The sequence below is a fragment of the Archocentrus centrarchus genome, unplaced genomic scaffold (assembly GCF_007364275.1).
Source record: "Archocentrus centrarchus isolate MPI-CPG fArcCen1 unplaced genomic scaffold, fArcCen1 scaffold_33_ctg1, whole genome shotgun sequence".
Lineage (NCBI taxonomy): Eukaryota > Metazoa > Chordata > Actinopteri > Cichliformes > Cichlidae > Archocentrus > Archocentrus centrarchus.
Window position 1 is genome coordinate 3,770,309 of NW_022060261.1, and position 22,119 is coordinate 3,792,427.

The following is a 22,119-nucleotide window of genomic DNA, read 5'->3' on the forward strand; positions in this document are numbered from 1 at the left end:
CCTGACTCCCAGGTGTTTCCTGAATCCACCCTCTCTTGTTTTATGGGCACACACACACACACACACACACACACACACAGCTTCTCTCTACATGCTGGTGATTGTTCTGTCTGACCTTTGACCTCCTTTTGACTCACAGCTGTGCTGAGAGCTGATTGGTCCACACTTTGTCTCTCTCAGGAAGGCCTGCGATTCGCCCTCTGGTGTCATAAATTGAAGGTGGAGCTCCGAGGTCAGAGGTCATCACGTTGCTGACTTAAAGGGAACAATCTGTACAGCTGCTGCGCCCTCTGCTGGACACCTCTGAATATTACAGCGCAGCGTGTGTGTCACTGGACTGAATCAGATCTCTGCAAACATGAAAACTATTAGCACAGACATTGCTAACATTATTTTAAATATAAAATATTAAAGAAAAGTTTTAATGTATCAGGACGTAATAAAAATATTCTGGTCCTTAGAAAGGTCAATTTTTTCTACTTACCCTTTTCAGCTGTGAGTCAGAAGGAGGTCAAAGGTCAGAGGAGGACAGGAAGGCCAAGATGGATTCAAACCCAGGACCTTCTTGCTGTGAGGCAGGGCTCCATCGTGCTGCCATAGTTCTAAACATATTTAGAAAATGATAATTTTTATAGTTTATTGTTGTGAAGGCCACAGAGAGCTGCGGGTTCGACACTCCTGCTGGAGTCTGAGGGAGGGGCGAAAGTGCACCTCTGGATAGCAAAGTGTTGCACTCACTTATAGCATGACACAACTATGCAGCAAAAATAAATGATTTTTATTTCAATGATCTTGTTTTAATGATCGCAGGAAGCCAAACTCTTTATTTAATCGCCCCTCCCTAAACAGCAGCGTCGCTCCTGTCAGCCTGCTGCTGTGTGTAGTTTCATTGCAAAGGCCTCAGTGACTCTGTGACAGTTTATTTTTCTGCCGCTGGGTTCAAACCTCAGGAGTCACTGCTGTGTGATGGAGCTCTGCAGCTCATTTAAATCCACACATGAGGTTTGATCATGAAGGAAAAAGACTCACATAAAGCAGATCTACACTCAGTTTTATTCAAATCAGACTATTTGCTTTTCAGGGTCTCACCTGAAGGGGGCGCTGTTACTCTGTAGAAAACAGAGCAGCTTTTACTCTGCAGCTTCTTCACAAACAAAGCTGCTGAAAACAGTGCCCAGAGGTGATTAAAATGATCCTGCAGTCATGAAAAGAGCCGAAGAGAAGAACCCCACGATTCAGCAGCTTGGAGAGGTCCTCTAGCTGCAGGAAGTAGAAATAACTGTTTCCTGTGAGACTTCAGTCTCTCTCATCACTGTGGAGGAATGCTGGCCCACTCTTTGTGTAGCTTCAGTTTATTGAGGTCTGCAGGTATTTGTTTATGCGCAGCTCTCTTAAGATCCTGGCACAGGCTTTAGTCAGGCGGAGGTCTGGACTCCAGCTGCAGCAGCTTCATCCTTTCCTTCTTCAGCTGTTCTGCTGGAGGTTTGCTGCTGAGCCTGGGAGCACCGTCAGACTGACATCCTCATATTTGGCTCTAGTATACAGAGGAGTTCATGAGACTGTGACATGCTCAGGTCCTGTGGATGGCTCTGTCCATCCAGCTGTTCCACAAAGAGGTGGGGGCCATTGTTGGGGTAAGAGTTTATTTGGTTTCAGTGTCTTTTTGTTGTTTAAATAATCAGATAAATTAGACACACATGATAAAGCTGGTCTGGAGAAAGAAAATCACTTAGCTCGGTTCATTTCAACAGTTCATCCATCCATCCATCCATCCCTCCATCCACTGATCTATCCATCCGTCAATCCGTCCATCCATCCATACATTGATCCATCCATCCATCCATTGATCCATCCATCCATCCATCTACCTATCCATCCATCTGTCAATCCGTCCATCCATCCATCCATCCATCCATCCATCCATCCATCCATCCATCCATCCATCCATCCATCCATCCATCCGTCAATCCATCCATCCATCCCTCCATCCATCCATCCATTGATCCATCCATCCGTTTGTCCATCCATCCCTCCTTCCATCCATCCATCCATCCATCTGTCCATCCATCCATCTACTGATCCATCCATCCGTCAATCCGTCCATCCATCCATCCCTCCATCCATCCATTGATCCATCCATCCGTCTGTCCATCCATCCATCATCAATCCGTCCATCCATCCCTCCATCCATCCATCCATTGATCCATCCGTCCATCTGTCCATCCATCCATTCGTCCATCCATCCGTCCCTCCATCCATCCATCCATCCATCCATCCATCCATTGATCCATCCATCCATCATCCATCCGACAATCCATCTATCGATCATCCATTGATCCATCCGTCCGTTCATTTCAACATTGCATCCATCCATCCATCCATCATCCATCCATCCATCCATCCATCCATCATCCATCCATCCATCCATCCATTGATCCATCCGTCCGTCTGTCCATCCATCCATTCTTCCATCCATTCATCCATCCATCCATCCCTCCATCCATCCATTGATCCATCCATCCGTCCTCTTCCATTTATCCAATTCAGGGTTGCAGGGGGGCTGCAGCCTATCTCAGCTGGGGTGAGAGGTGGGGCACACCTGGACAGGTCACCAGTGTGTCGTAGGGCTAACATAGAGAAGCAAACATTTACACCCACGGACAGTTAACCTGACCCACTAAGGCCTCGTTTATAAGGAACGACATGAAAACGATAACGTTTGTGAAAATGGTTCCCAGCGTGGAGCATCTTTGAAACGCTCTGGTCTCTGTTTCCATGTAAATGACAAACCCCCATCATCACCCCCCCCCCCCCCCCCCCCCCCCCCCCGTGTAACCAGGGGCCTTCTCCTGGCAATACTTCCAAACAAACCAGACTCTGTGTTTTTCTGACTGCTCGGATGGAGCTCTTGGGTTTTTTGCAGTTTCTCGGAGCATTGTACTCTGACCCTGACCCTGACCCTCGGCTGAATTTGCTGGGTTGTCCACTCCCAGGAGCCCTGGTGATTGTCCTGAATGTTTTCCACTTGTGAATAATCTTCTAATTGGACTTCAGATCCCTCGGAAGCGGCCTTATAACCCTTCCCAGATTTACGGGCAGCAGCAGAAACTGCTTCCCTCAGGTCATTGCTGAGGTCATTCCTGCTCTGTGTTCTGCTAGCACGCTGAAACACTGCACACCAGGACCTCAGCTTCATTTATGTTACATTATAACAGTGTGATATGAGTCGCTGCTCCTCTCAGGCTCATTATAGACCCGTGCTGAGGGACAGAGGAAGCTTATTCTGTCCTGATAAGCAAAAGCATGTACAGCTGTGGTGTTTCTCCATCTAACATATGTAGATACAGAAAATGGTTTTTATTTCTCTGTGGGTTAGTGCACTCTTTAGCTACTTTATGTAGTTACTATGGATTACCTTCATACATATTATTATAATTAGAGTTCTGAAGGTTCTATAGTGAGTTGTAATAATGGTACTACAGCATGTGTAACTGTGATGATATGGTCTGGCAGACTTGTTCTATTACAGGTCTCAATCAGGTCTTAATCTATACTATTTAACTTCTGGGTCACTGTATTTATTTTGGTTAAATGTCATCCCTGGTGCTCAGTGCGCCCCCTACAGGGAAGAGGCACTCATGTCTGACCTTCAGTAATAAATACACACACTGCAGTAAATCAGAAGAATATTTTTTGTCTCCTTTTTATTGGTGGTGATGCAAAAACTCCACTGAATTCAGAAGAAAATAAACAGGAGGGTGAATCAGGAGGAAAGGAGGACAGGAGAGGAGGGAGGGAAGGAGAGAAGGAGGGAAGGAGGGAAGAAAGAAAGGAGACGTTTGTGGTTTATGTGAAGCATCCCTGAATTTTTATTTACAAATAAATAAACATAAACAGGAAGTGATCACTGGAACATCATCACATGTTTAAACAGTAATGTGCAAACACACACGCACATAGACACACACTGCACAGTCAGACTTCCATCTCCACAGAATGAAATTAAAAGTGCATTTTAAGCCTCTGACCCCCCCCGCTGCTGTGTTTCTGTGGTACATGAATACACAGAGTACATAAAGAATATCTGCGTTAATAATCCTCCACGGATTCACCTGCGCAACCTTTACGATTGATACAAATATTTAAGCAATTCTTGAGCCAAGAAATCTGCACAGAGCCTCAGAACACATCAGAGCCTCCTGATCATTAGTTAATTAAGATATTGGTTATAAATCTGTCGAGTTTAACTTAATATTTTACTAGAAACAAAAAGATTTCCCAACTTTGAGATAAATACAGTTCATCTTCCTTGTTTTCCTCCATAACTTTTCATGTTTGGAAGCTGGATGCTGCAGATCTGGGGACTGAAGATGAGCCACCTATGTGTGCACACCCATGCTAACCACACCCATGCTAACCATGGCCAAACAGCGAGTGAGTTTGAGCCTTCGGGGGGAAAGCAGAGAGGTGTGTTTGATTTACAGGAACTGTGGAGCAAAAATAAATGATTATTATTACAATGATCTTGTTTGGATGATCACAGGAAGCAAGACTCATAATTTCAATCAAAGCCCAATTAGTCATCTTAAATAGAAGGCCCTCAGCTCCTTTCAGTCTGCTGCTGCACAGCTTCATTACACTTCAAGTAGTTTTTATATAAGAGAAGAAGAAAATAATGCAGGTGCTGGAAGTATATTTCAGCAGAAACAGCAAAAACAAACTCTCAGCATTTCCATAAAGTGAAATATTATCACCTGGTGCCTGAACTTTGACCTCAGTTTGGTGACAGGTGGATGTTTTTGTGCTGCTGGGTTTAAACCTCAGGGCCACCGTAGAGCCTCGGTCATGTGATGGAGCTCTGCGGCTCATTTAAATCCACCCATGAGGTTTGATCTCAGCACCGCCTGAGGAGGGCGCTGTTACTCTGCTGCTTCTCCGTGTGCTGTTTACAGGACAGTTTACAGGACGCCTCATTCTCTAAAGTTACTCAAACAAAGCTTCAGAATAACTGAGTTAAGTGTTTAAAGATGGCTGCAGGATCAGCTTCTACAAGCACTTCACAAACTGTACAAAATCCTTCTCAACAACTCCTGAAAAACATCTGAAATTTTATAACCCCTTGGACTCACAGACCCTTCAGAAACACCTGAGTCCATGATGACCCCCTGACCCCTTCTCGACCCCTCGAGTCTTTTGGGTCCTTCGTGTCAGCCTTCGTCCCTTCAGCGACTCTCGGGTGAACAGATTCAGTCGTGTGGTTCCACCATCCCCTCAGTCCATATTAGGAAGCTTTAGAGGAATCGTGTCTATAGTTCCACTGGAATAATCAGGTCTGCGTTCACGAGGGGAACCTCCTCAGATGGTGCTCTTCCGCCTCATTTGGAACTTCCCCGACCTGGTGGACCCCCCCCTGCTGGAGCGCAGTGAGGAGTGGGCTTCCTTCAGGTTTTCCCTGAACGTCCTGGTGGAGTAGTAGTACAGCAGCGGGTTGACCATGCTGTTCGAGGCCGCCAGGCACAGCGTCACCACCACTCCCCGCTGCAGGGCCCTCGTGATGTTGCAGCCCCAGCGGCTGCACACGGCGTGCAGGTGCAGCGAGCGGACCAGGTGATAGGGCAAGAAGCAGAGCAGGAAGGTCGCCGTCACCATGGAAACCAGCTGCACCGAGCGCCTCCGGTTGCGAGTGCGAGCCTTGCTGGCCAGGTTGCTGCCGCAGGGGCTGGAGTCGGCCGTCAGCTGGCGGATGATTTTGCTGTAGCAGACGATGATGGTGAGGAAAGGAAAGAGGAAGCCGAAGGCCACCGCCACGTAGTTTAAGATGAGGATGCGCGACCAGGAGGGCGGGGTGTAGGGCTCGAAGCAGCGGGGCGCCCCCCTCCTGAGAGACAGACACACAAAGTTCAGCCATCATACCAGCAACCCTGCTGATCACAGTAAGATTAGTAAGTTTAGCATTTTATTTTAATTCAGAGTTATTAAAGGAGGATTAATTTGACTCATTTCATGGTTTAAGGGAACACTGTGTCATTGCTCTGAGCTCAGGTCCTGCTCTAACCTGGGTGTGAGCACCTCACATGCTTTGCTAGTGCATACTGGGGCCTGTCACACTGACATTATCACACACTGAAGGGAAGGCAGAAAAACACAGCAGGCGACACCTCCGTCAGTACGCAGCAGGGCAGCGACTGGAGGATCGGGGAGCAGCTGACTCTGCTCAGAGGTCACTGTTAGAGTCCCTGCTGTAACCCTGGCTGCTGAAAACATCAGAGTTCATCATCATCTGTGGCTGTTATTCTATGTGAACGTGTGCAGAGGGGATTTTATTTAACCCTAAAACACTTTTAAATGTACTACATAAACAAAGTGCTGTATTAAGTACTCTGAACACTGCAGGCCTCCTGTAAGAACGATTCAAACCAGGTTTTATTGCTGAGAGATGATGTCAGAAATGTCAGCACAGAAGAAACAACCATTAGTTTGGTGTGCAGACGCAACCTTTCAGTGGTTTATTCTCCCCGATGATGAAAAACTAACTCAGGGTAAGAACTTTAAACGTCTTAAAAAAACGGCCTGAAGATTGATCTCAACTCCACAAAAATACACAGTACCGTAGGCTTCACTGTGTGTTTTATGTACGTCAGCATTACCAGATACAGGCTCAGACTGAACCGCCTCACTTATGGTTGTAAAACTATAAACCGATTACCACCATACACCGCCGTCCTTTGAGCCAGAGGACCTCAAACATTAACTTTAGAGTCAATCACAGGCACAATGGAGACAAGGGCCATAACACGAGGTTGTGTTATTAAAGTGCTGAGTTATGGTGTCAAAGTGCGCTCCCTGACACGTGCATCAGCTCAGGGATGTAACGGCCTCTGCAGGATTTCCTGTGCTGCTGAATAAATAAATAATGATCTTTTATTTGATGTGCACAGGCTTCCTGTACCGCCCTAAAAGCATTAAGCAGGCTGCGTCATAATAAAAATGTCATGTTTGCTACATAATATCTGCTGTTGACTTCCTCAGATTGTGTTTCATTCACATTCATGCTTAACAGAGCTGTGACACCACGTGTGCAGCGGCTGAAAGATAAAGATGCAGTTCTGCTGATGTCCCCACAGACTCCCATCATAAAACTTTACAGCCGGCTACAAACTGCTGGAGCCTCTAATTTCTCTCTTCACACACCCATCCATTCTCTTCCACTTATCCTTTTCAGGGGGGGGGGGGGGGTCATTCACACCTATGGGCAATTTTGAGTGACCAATTAACCTAACCCCAGTAACTGCATGTCTTTGGACTGTGGGAGGAAACCCACGCAGACACTGTGAGAACATGCAAACTCCACACAGAGACACCCGGGCCAAGGTGGAATCAAACCCAGACCTTCTAGATATCATTCTAGCTGTGAGGCAGCAGTGCTAACCACCATGCCACCGTGCTGCAACAACTATAACTCACCTGTTTAAATTGGATTAAGGCTTAATGTTTGTATTATTAAGGGCGTGGCCTCTCTGACTGACAGAGGGATGGTGACACAGGCGGCTGTAGCTGCTAGGCTTCACCTCAGCTAACTGGAGCCCCTGAACTGGACCTCTGCCCCATGTTTGTGCTGTTGGAGCCTTTGGAGCATTTTTACTGCTTTTCCTTCACACTTCTATTCCTTTTTGTTTCAAAGGCAAATTAACTTTGCTCTTCATAACATACAGAAGGCCGTTAAGATGAAAAACGCAGTCAAAGATGAGCTGGAGAACACAGCAGCACATTTGTCATCTAAAGAGGGTAATGCTGCATTCAGGGGCAGAGATCCATCAGACGGACAAAACTCGCTCTGTGACTCATGTTTGTGGAAATTAAACTGCACACAGCTGGCTTCCAAAGAAGACCAGCTTTAATGGCTCTCTGTTGATCTTTTACTGGCACCATCACTATAGCGCATTCCTGTACACAGAAAGAAATACATTTCCTGCACCACAGAACAATTTTATGAGCAGCATCCTCGAGGAAAGAGATCGATTTGGCTTATTTCCAGCTATAAATTCAGATTCATGGACTTCTACACAATCAGACTTCTTTACACCAGTGTTAATTTAGTTGACGAAACATTTTCGTCATAGTTTTCGTCAACAAACCTTTTTTTCATGACGATAACGAGACGATAACTAAATAAAAACTACCTAAAATGATAAAAACGATAACGAAATTAATTGACACTTTCAACGAATGAAAACAACACAAAAATGCTTGGCGGGGAGTTAGGAAAACCTCCAATCAAACACAAAGTTGCACAAATTTACTCTAAACTGGGGAACGCCAAACTAGCCTGTGATTGGTCGTTCCTTCCAATAGCACTAAGTGATGTAAACAATGTGAGCAGGGAGAAAGAGAAGAGCCGATGTATGGACACATTTGTCCTTTGACAAACAAAACGATGTGTAAACCATGTGGGGCGACTATCTCGGGTAAAAACACCACAAATCTTAAACGACATCTGCAAACCAGTCACCCAGATCTCCATGCAAAGGTCAGCATTTTAATGTCATGCAGGGTAAAGTGTTTTTCCCAGTTTGTGTTTAGAGAAAATCTCCACACCGCGGTGGATTAGCCTTTATAATCTTAGTCCTGAACACTGCCCTGTACCTTTCAGAGCGTCCTGCTGTAAAACGCTGTATTATCTCAGTAAGGTGGTGTTAATGATCAGGTGTGTGGGAAGCAGGTGAAACCCTAATGTTAATATTATTAATAATATTCCATAACTTTTAATAAATGTTTAATTTTGTGTAAGTGTGTATAATGACTAATTCAAGGGAACTGAAGAAAAAGCAGATTAGATTTAGTCGACTATATTCTTACGATAATTTCGTCGACTAAAACTAAAACTATTCAGATACTAAATTATGACTAAAACTAAATTACATTTTCATCAAAAGACTATGACTAAAACTAAATCAAAATTTGCTGTCAAAATAAACACTGCTTTACACAACCCAGAGGAGACGCCCCCTGCTGGTCATTAGAAACTTTCTTTGACGTAGAGTCTGTGAAAGGCTCAGCAGAGCTGGTGAGACGGTGATAAATCTTCACTGATGGTTTTGTCCTTTGGAAAATATGTGAGGAAGGCTCGCTGTGCTAATATGAACTCTAAACACTGTCATTTTGTTTGTCTTTGTTCCTCCAGTAAATGTGAAACCATCAGCTGACATTCATTATGTACGTACACACAAAACAACTTCAGGCAGTAAATCTTTGAGAAATATTAAGCTGGAAATCCAAACACAAAACACTGCTGAGTAATAAAACAGACTGAAACCAATTTATTTGTTTTGACTCCTTGGGATGTGCTTAATTCCACTCTGCTGTTCATATCACAGGTGATAGTTCACTCTGACAGATGAAAACAGCTGTGGTGTTTTCATAAGAATAAGGGTTTGAAACCCTGCTGGACTTGTTCAGCTGAGAACCAGATTTACAGGGAACAAAAAGACACAAAGCAGGATGTGCAGGATCAGTCAGCAGAACGTTTGTTTGTACTACAACAAACTGTATCCAGTGTTTCTAAGGAAGGATTCAAATCAGCCAACAGTGAAACCGCAAAGACAACAGCAACACATCCATCCAGCTGTCCATCCATCCAATGGTCCATCCCAGGGTTATAATAATTTTGGATTTTACATTATAGTTTAGTTTTAGTTAGTTTTCAGAGTGGTTTTTCTCATTTATTTATTAGTTATTTTTGGTTTAAAGCTTAGTTTTAGTTTAGTTTTCATTAGTTTCAGTATTAGTTTTAGTATTTTCATACTTTGTCAGGTGCAACAGTGACTAATGTATAATAAATACCTGACAAAAGATACAGTTTAAAGAAATATATTCAACAACCAACTGTTCACAAGACAGTTTGGAGCGCAGCTATATAATATCTGAGGTATATGCAGACATAAAATTACTAACAAGAAGACTAAGGTCGTTTTATCTATAATTTCAGTTAGTTTTAGTTAACTATCGTTTTTTCCTTTTAATTATAGTTATTATTTATTTCAGTTAATGACAATGTTTTTTCAATTTCAGTTTTCAGTATTTCGTTCGTTTTCGTTAACTATAATAACCCTGGTCCATCCATCCATCCATCCATCCATCCATCCATCCATCCATCCATCCATCCATCCATCCATCCAACCATCCATCCATCATCGATCGTTCCAAGTGATATTCAGACAGTGGTGGTTCCAGAAATATTTTTCTGCAGGTGCTAAGGGGGGGGCTAAGCATTTTACTGAGGGTGCTCTGAAGGATCATTTGTTATTTCAGTTTTTAACACACAGACATACGCTATTATCTTAGGGGTGCTACGGGGGTGCTATGACTTTTCCAGGGGAAGCTATAGCACCCCCATCACCCCCCTGGCACTGCCACTGTATTCAGAATAATATATGAGCATGTTTTCAAAGACGTTAATTATTTTAAAACAAATAAAACAAAAAATATTTAAACCAGAACAGTAAAAACAAAATAAATAAATAAATAAAATGTAATAATCAGCCTCTCATGTTCCGTCTTATAGCATTAAAAAATGTGTTCACCTGTTGCAGGATGCCTCACCTTTCTATGACCCCATTGGTCAGGAAGGGTGCAGAGGACACGCCCACAAACACCCAGACACCCAGACAGACCCATAAGGTTCGAGCGGGCGTAGCTAGAGAGCGGTGACGGAGTGGTTTAGCCACAGCCAACCAGCGCAGCAGGCTCAGCAGAGTGAGGAAGAGGATGCTGAGGGAAGAAGGGGTAGATTTCAGTGTTTGTGTGTGTAAGTGTGTGTGCTGGTTTAACTGGTGATGTGAGGTCTTACATATGGACTCATATATGGCCTTCTTAGTGAGGACATAAAGATTTATTTTTGTTGATGGTTGTGACTGAATGACTCAGGTTGACTCACGTTGTGAACACTGACATCTTTTGGGTATATTCGTGATCCTTATGGGAGACATTCAATTCTTCATGGTCCCTAAAGTGGCAGAGACAAGCCTGAGTGTGTGCATTACCTGGTGTACAGGTTAACGTAGAAGCCGTAGACGCACAGCCGGCACACCCAGTCAGGGAAGTACCACACCCCTTTGTTGAAGTAATAAGCCAATCGCAGAGGGAGGGTCAGGGAGAAGCTGCCGTCCGATATGGCGAGGTTCATCATGACCACACAGGAGGCGGACCGTCTGAGGAGAGGAGGTAAGAAAATGGACCATTTTAATCTTAATAATTAATTTAAAAAGCCTTCACCTACAGTGTTTGACATGCCCAAATAAAAGTCCTGAAACTTTGAAACTGTTTGCTCAGCATGCAGCTGAAATGTAACACAACCCCACTCCTGAGTGGTTTTGTGGTACCAGGCAGCAAAAATGTAGGCAGTAACATTCACATCCCTGTGATTTTATCAGAGCTGCCGGCTGCAGCTTGTTTACAGACTGCAGCTTGTTTGTATGATGGCTCCACAGTTAACACACAGGTCTGTAGGTTAGCAGCTTAACAGGAGGGGAATTGTGATAGCTGTGCATGAAAAAGAAAAAGGAACAGCTGCTTAAAGTGAGGGAAAAACACACACATATAAGAGGAAGTTCAAAACTTAGGGACTACTTCTTCTTTTGGCTGCTCCCTTTAGGGGTCACCACAGCTGCCTCCATCACACCCTATCCGAGCATCCTCCTCTGTCTCACCAACCCTCTGCATGTCCTCCTTCATATGTTCATGAATCTTCTCTGAGGTCTTCCTCCAGCTCGGCCTCCTGGCTCTTTATCAGTGCCACCATCTTCCAAACCATCCATACCAGAAGGCAGGGGTGTGGTGGCCATCGGGAAGTTTCGGTCACAAACGTTTCAGCCTTTTTGAAGTGAGCGACAGGAGCTGGCTCTTCACTGAGAGCCACTTTTCATCAGGTTCTCTTGTTCTAAGGCCTCTCCAAACCAAGCTCCAAGGCTGAACTTCAACCCCAGCCCGCCCCTCACTGCAGGTCTCACTACCATCCTGGAAACCTTCCCTTCACTCCTTCTATCACAGATCACACCCAGCACTCACCTCCACCTGCTCCACCCTGCCTGCTTTTTCTTCTCCACTTCTCTTGTATCCAAAAGGTGGACATGTTCACCTTTCCAGCCGTCTCACTGCAGATCACAATGCTGTCTGCAAACATGGAGACTCCTGCCTGCCCTCACCTGTTAGTACTGCTGTCAGTACACGTGCATTTAAATTTATGGATCATGGCTGATCTACCAAAGCACAAAATTATAAATTATTAACATATTTGTAAAGATTTTGGGAGGGAATGATGGTATTGGACTTCTTTCTGATCCAAACAGCTTAATATAAATAAATACTTTGCATTTGTATATCTTCAGTGCAGCAGTGCTGCCATCACAACATAGTGGAGTACGTTACTGATAAACTGGTGTTATTGCTGCAGGCTGCACACACTGCAAAGTTAAGGTTAGTTGTTCAGATCGGACCCTTCAGCGTGCAGGTTTTATTCTCCGTGTATTTCAGATGGCAGTGAAAGCCACAACAAGCGGCTGCATGGTGACTGCTTATGAAAATTTACCTACATAAAACTCTTATTGTGGACGCACCTGCTCACAGGTCCAGACGGTGGCAGTTATCCTGTTTTGATCATATCGTGATATCAAGTTTGCATGGAGCATAAACAAGCTGGTATTCACAAACTTGTCCCGGATTTGTGTGCGATTTGATAAGCAAATGAGCCACATGGTCATAAAATGAACAAAAACCAAGAAGAAGCTCATGCAAGGTCGCCTTCAGCATGTGCCCAGGCCGAGGCTTTCAGACACAAATAACACTTTAATTTAACAGAGATTAAGATTAATATTTTTTACACACCAAACAAACCACAGCAGGAGACGGACTAAAGTTAAAGGTTTAGTTTGCTGTTTGCAGCGTCACACAAACGGCTGTTTTTATCTCCATCATCACTGATGTTTACTCCTTTGAGCTTAATTAGGAACTGAAGAGATTCGTGCTGGTCTGTGAAGCCTCTCATTTCCCTGACTGAACCCTCTCAAAGGTATTAATAAAGTTTAATCTGAAACTGTGCGTCTTCATGTTTCGACCCTTTCTGCCGGCTGATGGCTCGTTTATGAGCGGCCTGATGCTCAGTCTCATCCTCCTCTTCATAGTCGCAGTAACACGGCTGCTATTGCCCGCCTGGTTGAGGTCATGTGCTGAAGGTCAGAGTCCTCACTGCAGGAGTCTGCACCAGTCATTTCCCCTCACTCACTTCCTGCCTTCCTGTCTGCCCTTTCCTATCTAATGAAGCCAAAAGGCCTCATCTCCGAAAACCCTTTATCATCTCCCAGATCTGCTCTCCCATGTGAAATCACAGAGGTCCCTGAACATCTCCAGTGATAAGCTATCTGTTGCGCACCACGCTCTGTTTGAGCTGGGGTATGGTGTGAGGAAATTTAGAGCGGTTCCAGCAAGACAGAGGGGTAAATATGCAGGAATGTGGGAGCAGACGTAGGTGTTTGAAACGTGCTGCAGCCTCGTGCAGGAATGGCAGGAATAGAGATAAAACACAAGCATACAGACCCCCCTTCCCCCCCCAAACGCAGTAAAACAGGGAGGGGGACACAACACTGCCACACATTTATGACCCGCGGGCCCAGTGGACCTGAACACCACATCCGTAATATAACTGTGGTATTTCAGGTTTGTCACAGAAAACGAGCCAAAGGGGCGGAGTCTGAGACAGACACAATGACCAGCTGCATAATTAACGCGTCTCTTGGTAAATATTAAAAATGGGTCCAAACACGGGCTAAATAAAAGTCTATTGTGGCGCCAGGGTGGAGCAGGCGACCACGTCTGCCTCGCGGCCGTGCAGACGGCGCAGGTTTGCATCCTGCCTCTCGACACCGCTGACTGTCAAATAAAGCCACCGAAAATAGAAATAAAAAAGTCTATTAAGGTACGGCATCAGGAAGCACCTGGTGAACCTGCGCCTTTCTAAAAAAATAATAAAATATAAGCATTAAATTACTGAAAATGTCTTCCTGCTGCAGCTTCATCTTAAAAGCGTTTAAAGTGTTTAAATTTTATGACTTTATTTTACAGAAACTTTTTTTAAACACTCGCAGCTTTGATCTGACAGAAACTGCTGTAACCACGCAGGCTGAGTCTCTGTGGCTGCTGTCTGGGTTTAACTGCTAACTGTGGATAAAGGCACTGCTTCTTACTCACTGAGTGCTTTCCTTTTTAAAACAGATTATTTTAAAATAAAAAGTTTGGTGTCTGCACTGAGTGCAGTTTGTGTTGTAACAACACAGAGATATGAGGTGGATGTGAAGAGTCAGAGGAAGAGCTGCAGCTCGTTCCCTGCTGTGAACCCTTCCTTATCAAAATGTCGGATCATCTTTGTTAGAAAGTGAAAGTTTCTCTGTGGAATATTTCAGTTCGGCTCAGCTGGTCCCAAACAAGCTTTTCCTTCAGTCTGAGTCTGAGACTGCCGCCCACATACCATCGAACCTTTGAAGGCCCGCCGCGCTCCTCCATGTTCATCAACCAGTACAAAGAAAGTGAGAGTCCACATACTCGACCATCTCCGAGGAAAAGCAGCTTCTTGTTCTTTAAATAAATCCGTACGAAGACAAAGATCGCCTTTCAGATTCTTCAGGTTGTTTTTAGACGATGGTATGTTGGTATGTTCAACTTTGGAACTGGATCTGTTTGAAATTCACTGTCCTGAACTTGACCTTAACCCTCTTCAGTGGCTCTGGGATTGGCTCTCCTAATGCCAGCATTAGGCAGGAATTAGACTTCTGTGTCAGGTCTTTATGGGGCCTACGTGCATACCTGGAAATCACCTCTGAACCAAAGGCCGTGATCACAATCCTTGTGTGGACCTGATGTGTAGTTACGTTTCTCGAGAGGTTACGGCGTCGCCTTCAGTGGATGCAGAGGCCTGAATGAGGCCTCACTGATGCTTTTCAGTTTGAGTCCAGCAGTGCGAGGATGGATCTGTCTAATATCTGGTGTCCACGTTTGCCAGCAAAGGTTCAGTACAGCCACGGACAACTCTCCATGTTAGACAGTGGCTCACACAGCATCAGAGACATGTTTGTCCTGAGACTGATTGGGGATCAGGGATGTTTGTATGACCCAGTTTGGAAGGACGTGAATGTATGAAGGTCAAGGTCAAAAGTTCAGAAGGAAAAAGATGCGTTTGTCTTTATTTTAATGCTGAACGGTGAGAAATGATGGACGTCAGAGAGACACTTTGGAAAGTCGGAGAAACATTTGGAACGTTTCACCATGAAAGTCTACTTGATGAAAGTGTTTGAAGTCCTCGAGAGGATAAACATACATGTTTGTGTTTTCTAATAATTCAGAGTCAAAACGACATATTTGTTTGTTCTGGTCATAAACAGCAACAATAAATGGGAGTGAGTGCAGAGGCCTCTGAAACAGACGCACAACTGTGAGCTCTGATGATAAACAATAACAATGAATGAAAGTCACAGAGTCAGGGTGTCACGCTCTGTGGGTGCTGTTGGGTTATTTTCAGTTTTCTGTGGGAACCTTTTGGTTTATAGTTGAACTTTTCTTGAATGCTGTAATCACAGTGAAGTGTTGTGTTTATTGCTTCTGTTTAATCTCTAGATTCAACACTAGTTTTTACATTTCTGATATTTTTTAATGTGTTTTTTTTTTTGTAATGCGATATTGCCTTAATTAGTCTCAGCTGTTAACTCCCCCTGATTACCCTGCCTTCCATTTGTTTCTTCTTATCCAGTTCAGGGTCACAGCCGTCACAGAGGCAGGTCGCCAGACAATCATTCACACCTGCGACCAGTTTAGAGTCAGCAGTTAACCCGACCCGGGCACGTCTTTGGACTGTGGGAGCACGCTGGGCAGAACCTGTGCAGAGATGGGCCGAGCCTGCAAACTGCACAGAGGACGGCCGCAGGTTCAAACCCGGGGCCTCCTTACTGTGAGGCCACGGTGCCAGCCACCACTCCTCCTCTCTGTGCCCTGATTACCCTCTACTGTCTGTTTCACATCAGCTGTTGTAGTGCTAAACAATAAGAATAAATGGGAGTCAGTGTGTGTGTGTGTGTCAACAAAGCTGCACGTTTGTGTGTCTGCGTGTTCTGACCTGCGGCCCGTCTGCCTGAAGAACACAGCCAGCGCGGCGATGTTGCAGAGGAACGCCACGGGGAACACGAGCAGGTACGTGTACCGGTAGGCGCTGTACTTGAACGCGTCGTCGTCGTGGACGCATTCCATCAGCGACTTCGTAGTGTTGTTGCCGATGGCGACGGTGGTGCTCATCAGGAGCTCTGCTGAAACAGGAAGTATTGGCACAGAATGAATGAACACAGCTGATGTGCTGAGTCATGCACATGACTGTAAGTGAGACACGTTTGATGCAGTGACTGAGCGCATTCAGGCCTCCTGAATTTCTAATGCCACACATTAGAGAGTCTTTAAAAGGCCCTGAATAAACTGGTGCCTTTTTCCTTTAATTTAAAAAAATGTGATTATCCGCTGATAACACTGCTGCATGTTTATGCTGCACTAAACAGGATGTGGGCATATTCACTGTGTGCTAACCCAGTTAGACTGAGTCTCCAGTCACCACAGGTCAGGGGTCAGAGGGTGATTAGTGGGCCTTTAAGTGTATAAAGCCAGTGTTTGAGGTCAGTCTGTCCGTGTCAGCGTTTCATAAGCAAATGATTTTATTTATAGGAACAAGAAGCAAAATGTTGTCCTCAGTCTGGAGTGTGCGAACGCTGCTGCTCAGGTGGAATTTACACAAATTTTTCACGTTTACGTTTCAGGTGAGAGAAAAGGGGCTTTTTCTGAGCTGAAACTGCTGCTTCATTTCCTCCTGCTGTGGCCGATTTTCAGGTCAGATTATAAATAATTTGGTGATAACAACGGATCTCTGAGTGCGCCTAAACCAGAGCGGCACAACCAGGAAACCTTTGTGCATTTCCATAAGCTAAACAGATCTGCAGCAGTTTGAAATAAAGCCGCTTTTATTGCAGAGCCGGTGAGAAAAGCTGCACTGAATATTTGAATTCTGGCTCCTGACTGGTTAACTGCCCTCTTATCTCATCAAATGTAAATTGCTGGATGAAAAATGATCTTTGTGGACTATAATAGAGGATGTAATCTACTGTTAGGGACGAGGGGGTGTAAACATTTAGATTTTATTCTCTGTTTTGGGCTATAAACACGAGTTTATAATGAAAAATAACTGCAGCAGAGGAACAGCATGAAATATACATTCCTCATGGATTTTGAGCTGATATGAAGGAGAAAGTCTTATAAACTCAGCCCCGTGTCCTGATAAGAAAGGGCTAAAAATGTGTGTGCTATCAGCGGCAGCAGGGCTGCAGAGTAAATCGCCCCCTGCCATCAGTAAACAGTCCTGAGCACTCAGACCCCTCTGAGCTCGGCCTCCTCAGTCACATCGCACCAAACGGCTGATACAAACCAAAATATCATCATCGATCATCAGTTTTACCTTAAAGTCTGACTTATGGTTTCCTCACAGGTCGAGCTAAATAAAATAATACTCAGCTCTTTCTAACAAAGCTCCAGTTTCCCCTGAAGCTCTGAATGTGTCCTCGCACCTCGACCGCAGCAGCGTCGGCTGCCAAGTCTTTGCACCGTGTTTACACTCGTGTTTTAAGCTGCGCCCACACAGACAAGAGCAGCAGTTTAACAACCAGACTGAGGAATGTCAGCGGTACCAGATAACATGCAGACATGACTCGCAGACGTCACGTGCTGAATAACCATTATCAGTGTGAGTGGGTGGAAGGAAAACCAATGGGAGTGATGGACGATGCAGACACACATGCTGCACGATGGGGGGCTAAAAAGCCTTTCTTACATCCACAGGGTCACCTGTGCAAACCATCAGCTAATCATTTTATATGTGGGCGGGGCTTCACTTTCATTTCCACGGGTGTCTGAACATCCTGACATGTTCCCCTCTCTCTGAAATATACATGCATTTATCCTCTGACTTTTCCCCTCTCAGCATCCAGCTGTTTGTGTGATATTCCCACATAAATTTATTCCACCATATAAACACTGGAGCCCAGCTTGGCCTGGCTGCTGCGACCTTTGACCTTCCCTGATTTGTGTTTGTGGCTGCCGATGCTGGAAAATATCTCACTGCAGCGTTTGACCGACAGTGACCGGCTGCAGATGGAAGAGCTCCACAGCTGCTTCATCTGCGCTCCTGAAACCAAACATGTAGACAGCTCTGACCCTGCTGCTGCTGCTGCTGCTGCTGCTGCTGCTGCTGCTGCTGCTGCTGCTGCTGCTGCTGCTGCTGCTGCTGCTGCAGGCACAGACGCGGCTTTGGTTTCAGCTTAGAGACACACACAGTGACACAGGCTGTGGGTGGAGGTGCCCTCAGGCCACAGGCTGTGGGTGGAGGTGCCCTCAGGTCACAGGCTGTGGGTGGAGGCACCTCAGGCCACAGGCTGGTGCTGTGGGCACCTCAGGCCACAGGCTGTGGGACCTTTACAGACCACCTGTAAAGGTCACCTGTTGGTTTGCAGAGTCAGGTCTTTTTTTCTAACCCAGCATTTCTGCCTCAGAGGTCTGAAATGGATGTGCTGAGTCGTGGATCTGACCGTGACCTCATCAGCAGAGTGCTTCCTGAGGTCACGGCTCAGGTGAGAACAGGCTCCTTTGTTTTTAATATTTGCTGCATTTGATGCTGATCTGGAACCCGGCCAGTGTATTCCCAGTGCTGGACCCAATCCTGGATAAATGTGGAGGGTTACATCAGGAGAGCATCTGGCATGTAGTTTTTAGTTTTTATGACAGGCGGTCTATTAAATTTCTTAAGTCAACACACAGAGCTTTAAACATACTTTGCTCTAATAATATGGAGCTCTTCCAGCAGCAGCAAACAGAGATCAGCTGTTGTTGGATAATCCGAACATATCTGCAGGTTAGGGCATGAACTCTGGGATGGAATCACTTCCTTCACTGCAGCGTTTCCCCCTGAAGGAGGAAGTAAAAGCAGCGCTGAACAGCGTTCCTCGGCATTCGGAGAATTCCGACAGGTCTTTTTATGGCTGTCACTCAGATAATTCCAGGCCACCTTCCCAAACAGGACCGACTGTTGGACCGCGCCCACAGGTTCCCACACTGTCAGGCTTGTTTTTAAAATCAGGTCACGGGAAGATTTCCACTCAGGACAGATTCATGTTGTGTGTTTTTCTCCTGTTCAGCAGATTTGACTTTATCATTTAAATAAAAACAGGGCTGTGTGGTCTACTGTGGGTTTGTACTCTGCAGTATTTGATGAGGTCCTTCAGGTGACTGAGCGTCTCCCTGAGGTCATCTTTCAGGACAGTCAGCGTCTCTGCATGTTTCAGTTCACTAAAGCAGGTTTGTGAAGCCGGCCCACCCCCGTGGCCCCTCTAATGGATCCAGGATGCATCTGTTATCAAAATATGTAGCTGGCACAGCTTTCATTATTAGAGAGGGCATCTTGAAGCACTCTGAATATTTTTATTGCTGCATTTTTTCTGTTGCCTCAGGTTTCGCTGAGGCACACCTGAGGATTTTAGATCAGGTTCCCCCACTTCAGCACCACAGACTCTTTATTCAAAGGCTGTGTTTAAGTGTAATGAAGAGGAGGGAGTGAAATAGATGCTGCAGGCTTTCAAATCACCAGGACTTAAGTTTCTAAAGTTTCTTCTCCTCCTCAAAGTTCTTTTATCCCAGAGCAAATTTCTGATTTTACATCTGGAAGCTCCAGTTTCCATCTCCTGTCACCTCTCCAGCTTCTCATACTCAAATAAAGCCGCACAGCTCACACAGGTTTGCCCTGAATCCTTTAAGGCAAACACTCAAAGGCAGCTGCTGCCAGTAAACAGAACACGGGCTGTTTGTCCCTCTGCTGAGCTCCATGTAAGGCTCTGAATGACAGCATATAATCTGAGCTGCTCGGGCTCCTAATCTGCGGGAGAGTTTCCTTTAAGCTCTGCTCCTGATTCGCTGCTTCATTAAAAGTTTCACTCACCGTTCATCTCGTCACCGTGTTGTCGCTCCCGCAGCCGCTCGTCCGTTTATCCGTCCGTCCAGCGGTGTGTGTGCTTCCCCCTGCTCGCCTCCTCAGTGAGAGTTTGTGGGTGTGTTTCGTGGTTTTACTTGGAAGTAGGCGTACACTCACACACACACTCACACACACACACTCTCACTCACACACTCACAGGCTGGGCACAGAGCCAACACACAGTCAACGGTCCACATTTTATGAGTTCTGACTAATCGGCAGACAAAAATAGATACACTCACATCAGCTTCACTCCCTACCTGACTGAGTCAGACGGCAGACTTAAACTAAAATCCTAAATGTGGAAAGTTCTGATCCGGAGGGAGGCCGGAGCGTTTCCACCAGCCTGAAACTGTCTCAGACTGAACTGATCGGAATAAAAACCGCTTCACAGTCTGTGATCGTTACAAAAAATCACACCTGCCTGTCACACCTCATTAAACAATGATGTCCATGAGTCAGAAATATGGTTTGTTTCATCCCCACGCAGCGGTAATTAGACTTTAATTAATGTGACAATCAAATAAAAGGAAACACTTCATAACCCAACCAACGGCTAAGACCCAGGGAAATACTCTGGAAATGTAATTACATGTATTTCCAGGTTATATGTCTGTGTAGATTCTCAGTCATCCAGGTCATAGTAGTCTCTGGAGCTTGAAAAAGGCGACTGGACTTCTTTTTTGTTTCTTGAAGACGTTTCACCTCTCATCCGAAAGGCTTCTTCAGTTCTCAACCAAAAGGTGGAGAGACCCAGGTATTTAAACCCCTGTGGGCGTAGTCCCCTGGAGGTGGTTATGACCCTCTATTGATCATGTGTGTGAACACATGTGCCCAGGTGTGAAGGGGGCGTGGGTCATATTTAATCAGTGGTTTCAGTTGAAACCAATTTAGGACTCCGCTCCATTGTTTCCTGTGGCCTATTGAGGTCACTGGAACAAAGGTGTGAATGGGGGTTGAGACGTCTGGGAAGGGAGCTCAGGACAGCACTGTAAGCGGGGGAAAGTTGGTGACGTAATCCACCTCCTCTGTTCAATGATGGTTGTTCACAGTGGACATAGATGGCTTCTTTCACTCCTCTTTCAAACCATCTGTTCTCCCTGTCCAAAATGTGAACATTGGCATCCTCAAAAGAGTGCCCTTTAACTCAGTGGATAAATACATACTTTTTACCAGGGAGGACACCAGAGATAACAAGTTACCATTCCTGGACTGTGCGGTGCTTATCGAGGAAGATGGAAGCCTCAACATTGAAGTTTACCGGAAGCCCACACACACAGACCAGTATCTCCTCTTTGACTCCCACCACCCTCTGGAACACAAACTTGGGGTGATCAGGACCCTACAACACCGTGCGGAAAGTGTTCCCTCTAAGGCAGAAGGGAAGCATAAGGAACACACACACATTGAGAAAGCCCTCAAAACATGCGGTTACCCCAACTGGGCCTTCATCAAATCAGCTAAGATGCACAGGAATGAAGGCCAAACACAAACTACAGAGAATGGGAAGGACAAGAGGAACAACATTGTCATCCCATATGTGTCAGGCTTGTCAGAGAAACTCAGAAGAATTTTCTCCAAGCATGACATCTCAGTATACTTCAAACCAAGTCACACCCTAAGACAAAAACTGGTTCATCCCAAGGACAAACCCGCCAAACACAAGATCAGCGATGTAGTGTATGCTGTTCAGTGCAGTGAAGAGTGCTCGGACCTCTACATTGGTGAAACCAAACAGCCTCTTCACAAACGAATGGCACAACATAGAAGAGCCACTTCGACAGGACAAGATTCAGCAGTACATCTGCATCTGAAGGAAAAAGGGCACTCTTTTGAGGATGCCAATGTTCACATTTTTGACAGGGAAAACAGATGGTTTGAAAGAGGAGTGAAAGAAGCATCTATGTCCACTGTGAACAACCATCATTGAACAGAGGAGGTTGATTACGTCACCAACTTTCCCCCGCTTACAGTGCTGTCCTGAGCTCCCTTCCCAGACGTCTCAACCCCCATTCACACCTTTGTTC

The 22,119-nt window shown here is 45.4% G+C and overlaps 1 protein-coding gene across 2 annotated transcripts; it reads right to left on the reverse strand.

Moving 5' to 3' along the window:
- Positions 1-3,962: 3,962 nt before the first annotated feature.
- cysltr3 (cysteinyl leukotriene receptor 3) lies at positions 3,963-20,146 on the reverse strand. Of its 2 annotated transcripts, none has more exons than XM_030724279.1 (5): positions 20,060-20,146; positions 16,154-16,337; positions 11,040-11,207; positions 10,600-10,767; positions 3,963-5,878 (listed from the first exon to the last, which is right to left on the reverse strand). In XM_030724279.1, the coding sequence occupies exons 1-5, from the start codon at positions 20,064-20,066 to the stop codon at positions 5,356-5,358; spliced, it is 1,050 nt and encodes a 349-aa protein (XP_030580139.1). In that variant the 5' UTR covers positions 20,067-20,146; the 3' UTR covers positions 3,963-5,355. The 2 variants fall into 2 exon arrangements, with proteins under 2 accessions (XP_030580139.1, XP_030580138.1); XM_030724278.1 differs by having other exon boundaries at positions 16,154-16,340.
- Between the last annotated feature and the right edge of the window lie 1,973 nt (positions 20,147-22,119).

What these genes read in the sequence shown, in the direction of transcription:
- cysltr3 (XM_030724278.1), bottom strand. An exon ending in TACGTTAACCTGTACACCAG is followed by an intron (nt 10,768 to 11,039) that starts GTAATGCACACA and finishes TTCTTCCCTCAG; the next exon opens with CATCCTCTTCCTCACTCTGC. An exon ending in ACCAATGGGGTCATAGAAAG is followed by an intron (nt 5,879 to 10,599) that starts GTGAGGCATCCT and finishes TCTGTCTCTCAG; the next exon opens with GAGGGGGGCGCCCCGCTGCT.